Genomic DNA, 13,879 nt, shown 5'->3' on the forward strand with positions numbered 1-13,879 from the left:
GCTGACTGGAATATGATCAGCAAGACTCTAAAGCAACAGCTAAATACAAAAATAGAATAAAGATGAAAAAATAAGTAATTTAATTGCCAGCAATTTTAGAAATCTTAACATATCACATCTTTTAATTGAATCTGAAAGCTAGAAATGAGGAAGAAGTGGGAACCATTTCTATGAGCAAATGGAAACAAACTAATCATGAAGCTGAATTTTCAAATTTGGTTCAAGTTTGTTGACTGACACTCTGAATTCAGTCTATGATAAATTAATTGCACTGACCTACATTCAGTAATACTAGTTCTTTTGTTTTTAACCTGAAAACAATTGACTTCCATTAGAAGTCACTATATGTAATGAATGGTTTATGATGCAATTTTATAAGAAGCAGCAGTTGAAGCATTACATGCACCTCCCTTCTGACTCACGTTCTCGACATGCTGCTTGAAGGGCAAAATCACCTCACAATTGACTTATGAAGAGCTTCTTGCTCTACTAGCCTACTAGGCTTGCTCATTTCACTGACAAATACATTTAAAAGACTCTTTTGCAAAAAAAAATTAAAATTAAAAGATCAGCAGCCTGGACCAGATTCCATGGTAAAGAAAACCAGCTCAATCTCAATAAGCTTAAATCACCAGCACATATCTTAGAGAAGAACACCACCACCAGTTGATACGAACAGCTTTACTCCAATTCAGCTCAAGCATTTTTGCTACTACAAGTCAGTTATGTTATTTAAACCCAAAGTGTGATAAATGGTGGGTCAAAATAAAGTTATAAAGTTGATAAGGCCACTCTCCTTCTACTAAACAGCACTTCCTGGGACAGATTTCACTTTTCATTGTGACTCTTCTCACAGGAAAATCAAAGCACGTTCTCACTGACCATAATCTTCTCAGTCCGGATCAGGATTTCAGCTATGCCGAATCTCTGACCTTAATCAGTGGTAGTCCTGTACCCAAAATGCCCAAAGATATCTTTCAAAATCTATCAAACGTGTACTCAACTGACCAATTCCAGTGCCTTGCCTCCAGTCTAGGAGACCAACTATATACACAGTGTCTCCCAAATTCAATTTACAAGCATGACATAGTAGGTAAAAAAGGAATTCACTGACAATTAAGATGAATTATGAATATAAAAGTGAATCAGGTTTTAATTTATATATATAATTTCATGAAACAGTCTAAACAGTCTTACCTCTAAGGAAAGTTCCCGAGCCTGTTTAAATACGTCCAAATCCTCCTGCGTAACCGTGTCCTTGCTTCCCACCAGATATACATCTGTATTTTCTTGTTTGATGCTTAGTTTGATTTCAGTATCTGTTATTTAAAACCAGCAAAAAGTTTATTCACAGACATGAAAATTAAGCATGCCTTACCAAAGTGATGCCCCTAAATAGGGATGTAGCAGTTACAGCTATTGAACTAAATCTGAGATTCTGAATAACAGAAACGAATGCTTCTCCCCTTTCTGGTTTCATAGCTTGCTGTTGCATGAGCTATTTTTGGTACTCGCTTGCCTTTCTTCTTGCCTATCTAAGCCTTTACAGCCTAGCTCTATTAAATTCATTTTGAATCACATGAAAAGGAATTTCTGTCATTAGAGCTGATAAATTCTAGGACATTCTACAAGGTAATTATAAAAATAAGAGGGAAAAAGTTGCCCTTAAAAGTTGGAGACCAGTGCTAAGCTGAATGTTCATTCAAAAGTTATCAGTATATTTTTTCTTAAACAAAATTATAAAAAAAGGTAGTTCACAGCAGTACAGATCAAGTGTTGTGGAGACCATAACAGGATGGAATTGTTCATGAAAAAGCAATGGAGCAGAAGGAAATGAATTGAAATGCCCATCATCATAAGCACTGACAGCACACAATCATAATGACAGCACTCCTGCCAGAGAAAGGGCAGATGAAGAACAAGGAAGTAGCATGAGAAGTGGCTATTCATGCGGTACTAAACAGCCATAAGCAACATTATGAAGGCATTTGGAGCTCCTAATGTCACTACAGATGCAAAAAAAAAAAAATAAAAAGGTGGTGTGGTATTAGTCAGAAAAAATACTTTGGAGGTTTAGTCAGTCAAAGTTTCGTCACTTCTGCATGAAAGTGAAGTAAGAACAGGAGAAATAGCTAAGACCTATGTGACAAAATAGGAATTTTGATTTTGGATGGGACACAGGTTTGGTTGGCGCTTTGACCTTTGCTTACCATCATCCTGATCAGGTTTAATTCTTCCGTCTGCCAAGCTCCCCTTCCCTGTTGAGGGGGTCCCCATCTGAGGGGTCACTTTATACTTTAATCTGCCTAGAATCCCGTGCTTTTTAAGTAAAGTTGTTCTCTTGAGGTGAGCAATTGCTTTAAAAGCAAGCCCTCTAGACAAACCCCATCCAGAGGAACAGACATAAGGAATAAATCTGTTTCTAACCTCTTTCCTTCTATAAAAACATCTATTAGATTTTGAAGTAGAAGATAATTCTGGTTTACAACGCATACGCTTGGGTTGTGCATAGCCTAGATGTCCCTTTTTTCGAGACTGTTCCTGAGTAGCACAGATACGAGAGAGTCCATCAAAGAGTCCCTTTAGCTGACTATTACTAGGAAGACTACTAAAGGAGGGAGCACTTGACTGTCTGGAAGAACTTTGAGGAGAATTAGAAGAAGTGGAAGTGCTAGATTTTTGCAAAGTGGGGCTCTGACCAGAGATGGGGGTTGGGGGTAGAAGTGAAGAAGGTGGAGGTTTTAGCTTTTGTGTGGTACCTGTAGCCAACACAAGAGAAGTGCATGACTGTTTCTGAGAGACCTTTTTCCTTGGACGATAGTGCTTTGAAAAGTCTATTATTTCACCTCGTGATCTGCGACCATCAGGTGATGGGGTAAAAAACTTAGTAAGGCCATCAATAAGCCCTTTGGTTTTCTTGTTAACTTTAAGTGTAGAGGCAGATATGTAGGTGGAGGTGGTGGTGATTTTGGTGGTGGCACCAGGCCGAGTGGGGTCTGTAACAGGCAATCTGCTGCTTGAATCCTTCACAGATGCAGCATGACCAGATGAAGGTGTGGTACAGACTTTAGTCTTTTGACCCCTACCAGGTGACCCCCTTCCTGTGAATGCATTCACGGATCCTTCATCACTGGTTACAGACCTATGTAAAAATTTGGAAAACAAAAAATATCAGCATTAAGAAATAACAACTACTGCCAAATAGTAGTACAATTTATACATATTACTTGTGTAATTGTACTTAATCTGTAAGAAGTTGAGGGATATTTACACTTTGGAAAAACCACACTGTGATGCAATATCCAATTTTTTTTTTTCTCTCTCAGAGGCAGTTCACAATACATATAAATAGAAGCAACTGAGACAGTAAGATCTCAAGAATACAGCCTCTGCACCTTCTTTTTACAAATGGAATAAACACATATCTTTAAAGAAGTGTTAAAGCATCATGCCTAAGCACAGTAATTACTTCATCACAACTGAATTTTTTGTACACGCAAAGATGCATGTGTTCAATGTAAGCTGCATATTAAAACATTCAATTCCATCAGAACATTAGCTTAAACCGTAGAAGTCTATTAGTTCGCAATGCATTTAACTTTCAAACTACTGTTTTTACCCTCATTTGATAACATAAGTCAACACTAGCATTAAAAAGTACTGCCTATGACATAAAAGAAAATAGAGGTTATTTACAGAGAACATTACAACAAACTTGTGCAGAAAAAAAATTACCACAAAGAGAGAAGAGCAAAACCATAAGACTAAGTCATGTTTGTAGAAAAACCACAAACCAATCAAGCCTAACATGGAAGACGTTTAGAAAGAGTAGTGAATGCTACGAAGAAAAAGGGCATGTTTAAAGCCAACATTTATGAAAGAAGTACAGGTTTAGCACTGCTTGCTAACAATGGAATGGAGGAACACCATTGAAGAGAATGCTGTAGAATAGTATACTGTAAGCATACAGAAACTGGAAGTTTAAAAATATCTGGAGCAAGAGAAGTAGGTATTCACAAGGTATGACCAAATGGCAAATCCAAACAAAGCTATATAGCTGCATCAAATGCTTCTATTTCCGCTTTCCATCCTGCTCTTTGAAGTTAGCTCATTTTGCAGAGGAAAGTTTTCTTCCCCAGATTTTTGCCTTCTTAATTGAGATGCTGAAGTAATTAATTCCAACAGGTTACTTCTAATTAGAGATTGAACAGCCTAGGGCTACCATCTGGTGTGCTGAACTCCAAGGGCCCACCACTTAAAAAAACAGCCCCTTTTCCACTCACACATCCTTAAGTTTGGGTAGCTCCTAAGAAGGAACAAAACCAAAAAACTTCTAAGTCCTTTGAATCCTTTGCTCCCACAAGCTTATGTCCATAACAAGACTTACTCTCACTACCAGATGTGCTAATCACCGTCAATGCCAGAGGCTAACACACACCTGGTTTTAGTTAATCCTATATAGTAATGCCTGTGAAAGGTTTCCTACAGTCAATAGGCAGAAAGTAATTCCAGGACTGGAAAGCTTTAGTTTATATTATACAAAAAGTGGCTAATTTTACCACATTTTATGCAACCACTCACTTTTATTTATGACATTGCTGCCTTCCATATCCTACTATCTCTTTTAAGCAGGATTCCTTAAGATTTACTGCTCTTATCTCCTAACCATTATTTTTCCAGTTAAATTACTTTATATATATTAGATGTTGCAATAATAGAAACGTGTTCACAGTATGGTAAATATTTATTATAAAAAAAAAAAATAAAATAAAATCCCTTCCCAAAGTACTAAACTAATACACTCAAATAACTCGCATGCTAAAAAAGAAAATCTTTTCATTCATAATCATCATCCAACATTAAACATAACATTTATGTTAAAAGTCACAGTTCAAAACTCCATTATCAAAAGTTAGCAATAAAACCCACATGACCTTTCCAACTTTTCTTTCAGGTGTATAAGGGAAGAGGGGAAGTAGAATTACTGTATCCCTGCTAGACCTACTGTGGGATGCATAAAATCAGGGAAATGCTTTTTGAATTCACAAAGGGATAAAACCAAAGGTGTTGCTAGCGATAGAGGGAGATGCAGACACAAAGAAACACAGCAATTGTCATGCGTTAAAGCATATTACTTACTTTCAACAACTTTCAAATACCTAGAAGTTATTTTGTCAAGAGAAGGAAAAAAAAAAAATTCCCTCCCACATTCATCCTTTAAAAGCATGTTCTCATGAGCCACTGCTACTACATTTTCCACTTTCATGTAGTGGCACTCCTCCTTCTTGTCCTGCACTACTTCCCTAGAGCAGTGAGTGTATCTTGAACTTTTAAATGTGAGTCAAAAAGACAAAATAAGATCCTGATAATAGGAAAATAAGTAGATAGCAAGCTGCAATGCGGAGCACATCAACCTGACTACTGTGCTGCACCCTAGTACTGCTAGTATTCATGTATTTTCTACTTTTACGCATTTGCTGCACAAGTTATCATCTTATGAAACGCAAAGTTGTACAGCAGCTAACATGCAATTCAGAAGAATAACAGACGGGTTTAGACTGTAGAGAAGAATGGCTGGACATAGCCATATCACAGAATGAGGAGTAGATAGAGCTAGAAAGTCCTTCAGCTGCTAGGATCACACAATGAAACAGATACTAAAATAGGAGAAGGAAGGCATATGTGGGTAAGAACATGGGATGGAGGGCAACATGCTACTAAAGATAACAAAGAATCTGTTCCTTGTAAACACTGAGTGTAAAGTCAACTCAGCATTCTTAACTTCAAAATTCTCCAAAGCAAGGCTTAAGAAGTTCAGTTACAGGGTTCCCTGGAAAGACGGATTCCACAGGAATTACAGCATTCTCTTCTCTTAGATAAACACATTCCTGATAAGTAAAAAGAACTGCAGCCTCTTTCCTTGGGAACCAGCGGCAGCTTAACAACATAACTCAAACAATCATTTTTTCCAGAGTCCCTCTGAAATTAGAACTTCGATACTGTTTACTTAGTGGGCTTTTTGGAATGGATCTTATGAGCTGATATTAACAGCTCAATGATGAGCTATGACAATAAAGTCATTTCTACACTCATTTGAACAAGCCTTTGAACAGAACAATCCCCTGAAGTTAGATTTACATAATTTACTATCTATTATCCACTTAGTATGAACTCTGTATGAACATAAATTATTTTACGTTACGTATAAAGGCTGTTATGTCATGTATTATTGTATAGACCTAACTGTACTTGCTCTGGTTGCAAATTCTATTAAAAAAAATTATGGGATGTAGAAAAGTAATACACAGAAAGTTTTTTCCCCCATCGTGTTCTGACATGCTGAAAAAATAACCACTATAATTAAGAACTTATTAGCCATTGGGCTAGAAAGTCTATACTAGTACATTCATCACTTACTTTCCCCAGTTTGAAACACACACAAAAAAACCCTGCAACTGAAATTAGATAACTCTAGGTACAGTAAAATTTAAACAAACAAACAAACAAACAATTGAGAGAAACCTACAACATTCGTTGCTTTAGTTTATTTTTCGGTCGTCCGATAGGTTTTGCATATCGTCGCCTTATTTGGGCAGCTTTCTCATGAAGTAGCTTTCTCCCTTTCTTCTTTGGTCTACAGACCTGGCAAATCCACATCCCTACATAAAGGAAAAAAGATTTAATTGTACACAGTTTATTTAGTCTGTACTGGAGATGTCTACCAGGATATATGACACATATGTAATTATAATATTTTCTTTTAAGCATGACACAGAATAGAAAACTAGACAAATAAAGGTGATACTTTTCTATTTCTGCCTTGAAATTTTTGAAAGCAAAGTATTCACGGAAAGGGGGAAAGTGATAGGAAGGATCACAAAAGATCACAAAAGCATTCTTGGAATAATGTTTGTCTGCCCTTCCTTACGGTATAGCTAGATCTTTCTTGAAACAAAATTAAGATGGAAAAAAATTGCATGTTCATTACAAAGCAATCTAGGTGAAAGCGTGCTAAATGAAATATCAGATTGCATCTAGATATGTTTGTTTTGGTATACAACTTGAATTTGTCAGCCTTTTAATGTTGCATATAATAATGCTACAAAACTTAAGTGGAAAAATACTTGAAAAACTTGTCAGAGTAATTTAGCGTAAATAAGTAAAGCCATAAAGATGTGGGAGTAGAAACAAGAGGTACTATGCATGAGAAATCTAGAGACTGGAGATCCTGGAGACACAGGTACTTTAAGTTACCTTTACAAGTCATGTGAAGCAGGAGGCTCTTTCACCTATTTTAAGGATTTCTGTGCTGACCTATACACTCCAAACACTTTCAACAGCCTTTACAAAACTTCACTTCCAAAAATAGGCAAACAACTCAATTCATGGCAAATCAACCACAGGCCTTTACTATTCTGCACAGAAATCTCAAAAATAATGCATTGGCTTTAACATAACTGAAATTACATTGTTCACCAATGTAAAAATAATTAGCATGCTCAAGAGCTTTTGGTCATTTAATAGGAGAAAAGACTGTGAATGAAAGTATTTTCATTGAAAGGATTTTCATTATCACCTTTTGGCATTCGGGAAAGTGGTGGGTCACAGCACTCCATGTGGAACCCTCTATCACAGGAGTCGCAAAAAAGCATGTTATCCTGAAGGGGATGGGGGAAGGAAGAGGAAGAGGAAAAAAAGACTTAATATAGCATTGCTAGAGGTTGCACAACAGTGATTTGTATTTGCACATGTGCTATGTATAGAGCTACAGTAAACGCAAGTCAGTAACATCGAACAGTAAACTTACTGCATTTTTGCCTTGGATCCTACATGCACTACATGTCTTGCATTCAATACACTGCCATCTTAAGGCCTTCACATTTGATGTTAACTCGGGACAGAATTTCAAACATGATGGATGTCCTAAAAAAAAAAAAAAAAAAAAAACACAAAAAAACCCAAGGAATTAAAGCTTAAGATTTAAGAATTATTGATTCTTATGCTTAACAGAATGTAGCCAGAACCATCAACAAGTATTGGTGGTTTTTAAACCTTGACATTATTCTCATTTCTTGAAAGGAGATACGAGAAAACTACCATAAAAAAAGAGAAACAGTTGATTTCTCCATTAACTGACACCTGTAAAATAGCCTTTATGGGCACTTTTTTCTTTTCACTAAGTTATTCCCATCATATGTTTAATAGTTGACATTTGTGCTGGGAAAACAACAACAACACCACATTTCTGTGTACTTGAACTCACTCCTTTCATAGCAGTGCAAAAAAACCAGGACATCTTCATGTAAGAATGAACTAGTACTTCATTCTAGATATTCTTACTTCCTTCTAAAAAAATTTAATATTCAAACTGCACATTTTTTTCCTTCAAGCTTATTACTTAGTCATATACAAAGAACAATTTTAGAGCAGTTAAAAGGGGGAAAAAAAATGAAGTAGGCAAATAACAAAAACCTTACTACCACAGAAAGTTTAAAATGAGAGGCATGGAGGAAGAGAGAGGGAGAGAAGAGTAGCTGAAGTTCCATTTCCCATGAAACTATGTTTTATTCATTAAGTATGATCATTAACTTTTCCATGGCAGCCTAGCTGTTCTTCCAATTAATACAAGATACCAGACACTTGTACACATACAACATGTCAGGCAGCATCTTCTCATGTCTTCAACCATCTCAGCAGAGCGCACCCTCAACCCAGAAAAGATAAAAGTATTGTTAAAAAGGAAAGGATGAACCTTCCCCAGAAAGTACTTTTTAACAGTCTTACATTCAGAGATAATCGAAGACATCAAGTTGTAAGAAAGACACTCTTTGCCGAGTAAAGAACTGGCTGAATGGCTGGGCCCAGAGAGCAGTGGTAAATGGAGTTACAGCCAGCTGGCGACTGGTCATAAGTGGTGTTCCCTGGGGACAGGTACTGGGGCCTGTTCTGTTCAATATCTCTACTGATAACCTGCATGACAGTTTGAGAGCACACTTAGTTAATTTGCAGATGAAACCAAGCTGGCAGGAGGTATCAATTTGTCCAGGGCAAGGAAGGCCCTACAGAAGGATCTGGACAGGCTGGATTGCTGGGCTAAGGCCAATGGGATGAAGTTCAACAAGACCAAGTGCTGGGTCCTGCACTTTGGTCACAACAACCCCAGGCAATGCTACAGACTTGTGGCACAGTGGCCGGAAGACTCTGTAAACAGACCTGGTGGTACTGGTCAACACCCAGCTGAACATGAGCCAGCAATGGGCTCAGGTGGCCAAGAAGGCCAACAGCATCCTGGCTTGTATTCAGAAACAGCATTGGCAGCAAGAGCAGGGAAGTGATCACTCCTCTGTACTCAGCTCGGATGAGGTCACACCTCAAGCACTGTGTTCAGTTTTGGGCCCCTCACTACAAGAAGGACAGTGAGGCCCTGGAGCATATTCAGAGAAGGGCAACGAAGCTGGTGAGGGGCCTGGAGCACAAGTCTTACAAGGAGTGGCTTAGGGAGCTGTGATTGTTCAGTCTGGAGAAGAGGAGGCTCAGGAGTGACCTTATCACTTTCTACAATTACTTGAAGAGAGGTTAGGTGAAGTGTGGGTTGGCCTCTTCTCCTGTATCACTAAATAAGACTAGAGAGAACGATCTCAAGTTGCAACAGAGGAGATTCAGGTTGGATGTTCAGAAGTAGTTCTTCCCCAAGAGAGCAAGATGCTGGAAACAGTGCCCAGGGAAGTGGTGGAGTCACCATCCCTAGAGGTGTTCAAGAAATGTTTAGGTGTGCTGAGGGGCATGGTTTAGTGGGAAATACTGGTGATAGATGTACTGTTGGATTGGATGTTCTCAGAAGTCTTTTCCAACATTGACGATTTTGTGATTCTATGATGCAATTCTGCACTAATGTTATATGAATGCAAAATGCTTTCTTCTCGTTGTCAGAGGCTGGATAAGTACTTTCTTCCAGGTAATGGGCTGCTGCTGGTGATTCAGACTTTCTCTATCCTCTATTTATTTCTCATTTAAAACACCATAGCTAAAGCACGGCAAACAAGGACACAGGGTAATCCTCAAGCATGTCCTATTTTCATTTTCTAATAAACTGAGGCATGAATGATGGAATGCAGAAGCCACTTAAGAATCTGAAGTTGGCACTGAAATTGGCCCTTTTTACAGCGTGTATGCAAGGCTAATCTACTTTCTGTTAAACTTTAAAAGATAAATAGTGTAAAAATATCACATTCTGAAAATAAAGTGCAGTGATATAATCTATTAGTAAAGAACAATCAAGAATAAATTCCAGGAAAGTTTGGGAAAAAAACCAAAACACTGCCATTTATTCTCACCACCCAGTTTAACAGAAATAAACAATTTCTTTGTTTTTAGAACTGATTGTACACTACAGTAACAATTTATAAATTATTGATTTTTCAAAACCAAAGGTCAGTGGGAGTAAAGGAAAAAAAAGTCATGTTTGCTTTTGTTTTCTCATGTGATATTCCTCATCTTATTCCTTTAGAAAACACCCTGTGCAGAATGACATAGCAAGCATTTCATTTTCACTACTCAAATGTATTATTCTCCCAAATACCACAAAATACAAATGATGTTAGAGAGGACGTGCATACACCCACATAGTTTCTGCATTCAGAAGTGTTACCTAATGAAACAAACAACTGAAGCGAAAAACCTGAGGCAAAGCAGACATGCCAATAGTGGGCACTGCAATTTAATATCTGATCAACTGAACACCAACATGATTGCTGTGCACGATACAGTTTCTTTTAAATTTCATACACAGTAAGCTTTGAAACATACTGCGATGTGTAAACTTGTAAATCCAATTACAATAAGCCTACACTTGAATGAAGTTTTGGTATTTATATATTGCACTGAAATTGGGTTTTATTTTAGTTAGGCACCAGTAGCTAAAGTTTAACCATCCAGCAATCTGATTGGCCGTTTCAGTATTTCATTCTTTATATGTAATGCATCTAAGGAGATAATTAAAGATAATTTAGTCTTAATGAGGCAGAGAGAATGTATCAATGTTAATTCAAATGGAAGCTGATCCATGAAAGTCAAGACTTCTGCAGTTCCACAGTTCTTAGACCTAGAGAGGATTACTACATAACAGAATAGGAACTGATATCTGAAGTCATCTGATCAATGTAAACTCTGCATACTAGTCTAACCAACCACAAATCTCTATTACATCTATAAATACTAGAAAACAGATTTGAAAGTGCAGGAATCCTGCAAGCCATATATAAGATGGTTTAAATAAGTCTGTAGGGTTTGGTGTGAAGCCACTTCCTCATTTCATTTGCTTTAATATACCAGAAAACAAATTGGTTCTGTTAGAAGGAATCTGTCACAGAATCATAGAATAGCTTAGGTGGGAGGGACCATTAAAGATTATCGTGTTCTAACCCCCCCCCTGCCACAGGTAGGGTTGCTACTTACTAGATCAGGCTTCCCAGAGTCCCGTTCAACATGGCGTTGAATGCCTCCATGGATGAGGCATCCATAACCTCTAGGGACAGCCTGTTGCAGTGCCTTTTTCTAACTAATTTTCTAAGTAAACAATTTCTTCACAACATCTAATCTAAATCTCCCTTCTTTTTGTTTCAATCCTTGTCCTACCACTGTCAGGTCCCCCCCCCCAAAAGCCAGTCCTCCAAGTCTTCCAGGTAACAGATTCAGAAGCGCACAGTGAAAAGTCTATCTGATTGACTGAAACTGTATTTTTAATCCACAGTTTTGTTTTCACTTGAGTACTTATGTACTTTGAGTACTTTGGTAGCAGTACCAAAAGATTGGCCATCTTCAGCTGCACACCTACAAAATCATCATAGGTACACACTCTAAATTTTAAGAAATTGAAACTGAAAATTTCCAGCCTTTTCAAAAGCAGCGATGGCTTCAGAGGATCATACTGACTCCCCTCCCAAGCACCTCTCTCATTTTCATCTTAGCACAGAAGGTTGTGTGGCTGCGCGGTGAACTGGACGAGGGAACTGATCTAACTTGTCACCTTTCAGATACAATTGTTCTTCAGTCCACTTTATGCACAACCATGTACACCAGACCGGAACAAGAGAGCACCAAACAGTCAGATACTGTAGATACACTCTTTCAGAAGCAGTACTGCTGGTGTGTATGTCAGCTGTATTGCAAAAAGCCTTTCCCTATGCAGCTTACTCAGCTTCTTAGATATTGCAAATCAGTGCAGGCAAAATTTCTGATGATTAGTTAGTGGTACAGTGCAAAACTGAGCCCTCAGATCAAGTGTACATCCCAAACAATAAAACAAATCCAGCATTTTGCAAGTATAGCTTCCCTACAAATTCACTCATCACGTGGGCCTACAAACTCAAACATCTCATTGGTTGTTATCCATATGATTAAAATTTTAGTCAAAGAGAAACCTCTGTTTCTTCCACCTGTTCCTACATACTTTGTCCTAGCTCTCAATCCCTGTTTGAAGAGAAGATGACAATCAAATGTTAAAAAAGTATTTTAATACCTTAAAAACAGACTTATATATGCACATTTATAGTAGTTGTAAATTCAGCCAACTTACCACTGCTGCCACAGTCTGCACAAGACAACAGCTCTTCTGGTTTCTTTTCACGATTTGATTCTTTTGTTCCCAAACAAAAGCTACATATGGGGATGGGATCAGCACGGGGCTAGATTTAAAAAAAACAAAACAGGCATAGTTAGCTTTATTAAGCAAAAAATAGTTTTTTCTCAAACTATGAGCACATACAAACCACTCTCAGCAGCCTTTTCTCTCTCATTAACTTGAATTGGTTTTAACTGACACTTTGATGTACTACATGCTCATTACCAAGATGAACATCCGTTTCACTCGCTTGAGAATAACAAAGTTTATCATCTTAAAAAAAGTTAACCCATAATTAACATCCTTGCATACTAACCCACATAAACCTCTTCAGTGCAAACTAGTATTAAGGAAAGAAATCCAGGAAGAAGTTCAGGACATCATTCTTAAACACACCATTTAAACTTTAGAATGCAGAGAAATTGCTTGTTCAGCTGTAACAGTACTCAAAAGATTAAGATACAAATTGGGTTTTATTACAGTTGAATAAAGTTCCTTTCCACAGGGAGATGGAGAAAAAAAAATGCAATAAAGCATCTCAAAACTGACATTTCCAACCAACTGATAGCTTCCTGGCATTCCTCTCTGAAACCACCAGTTTAGGTTGATGACACCTGTTTCACTGATTTCTTCCAGTCTGACGAGTCCCATCAAATATCGCATGCAGCCAGAATAACACAAACATGCAAATCTTCCAATATCTGCAAGTAATACACACAACTTCTTCCCTTAAAAACAATAAAAAACCTTTGCAAATTTATTTCCCCATCTTCCTTAGGCGGTATATGACAAATTATCAGAGATTTAAAACTCAAAATATTTTCTGCATTAAATTTCAGTGTTCGTGAAACTAGTTACCTGCATCATCCAAATATTAAAGAGTCTACATAGAGTATCTGTAAACAGATTTGTAACAAGTACAACTAGGTGCACCTATTTCTTCAGCAGATCATGTACAGTAAAAGAAGAGTACCTTCCCAGATTGACTTCTAGTAGCCAGTACCAAAAACTGAAGAAGTCAAAATAGTTGCATAGTTTCCTTTACATATTCATAGTTTCTGGGTTTAAATGGGCAGCAGTGTGTTACATATTGAATTGATGACACCTTGTTTTCAACTCTGCTGTTTTCTTTTCCAGTATATGCCATAATATTTCTACAATATGGCAGACCAGCTCTACTTGACCTACAAATCTGTGCACTGCTGCTGTTCTGGGAAGAGCGGAATGGTTGTTCTGAGGGGTATTCTTCAGAATCATCTC

The 13,879-nt window shown here is 37.6% G+C and overlaps 1 protein-coding gene across 7 annotated transcripts in view; it reads right to left on the reverse strand.

The window, feature by feature from the left end:
- KAT6B (lysine acetyltransferase 6B) overlaps positions 1-13,879 on the reverse strand; it is a 91,142-nt gene that overhangs the window by 30,841 nt on the left and 46,422 nt on the right. For 5 of the 7 annotated variants that reach the window (XM_042862683.1, XM_042862681.1, XM_042862680.1 and 2 more), the window contains 6 exons: positions 12,575-12,683; positions 7,808-7,923; positions 7,577-7,658; positions 6,527-6,659; positions 2,211-3,142; positions 1,198-1,319 (listed from right to left, as the gene is read on the reverse strand). In XM_042862683.1, the coding sequence (XP_042718617.1) occupies positions 1,198-1,319; positions 2,211-3,142; positions 6,527-6,659; positions 7,577-7,658; positions 7,808-7,923; positions 12,575-12,683 (1,494 nt within the window). The remainder of the gene's footprint in view (positions 1-1,197; positions 1,320-2,210; positions 3,143-6,526; positions 6,660-7,576; positions 7,659-7,807; positions 7,924-12,574; positions 12,684-13,879) is intronic. The other 2 variants (XM_042862686.1, XM_042862687.1) reach the window with 2 other exon arrangements.

Source organism: Lagopus leucura, unplaced genomic scaffold (assembly GCF_019238085.1).
Source record: "Lagopus leucura isolate 7727_CA_CO unplaced genomic scaffold, USGS_WTPT01 Super-Scaffold_739, whole genome shotgun sequence".
NCBI lineage: Eukaryota > Metazoa > Chordata > Aves > Galliformes > Phasianidae > Lagopus > Lagopus leucura.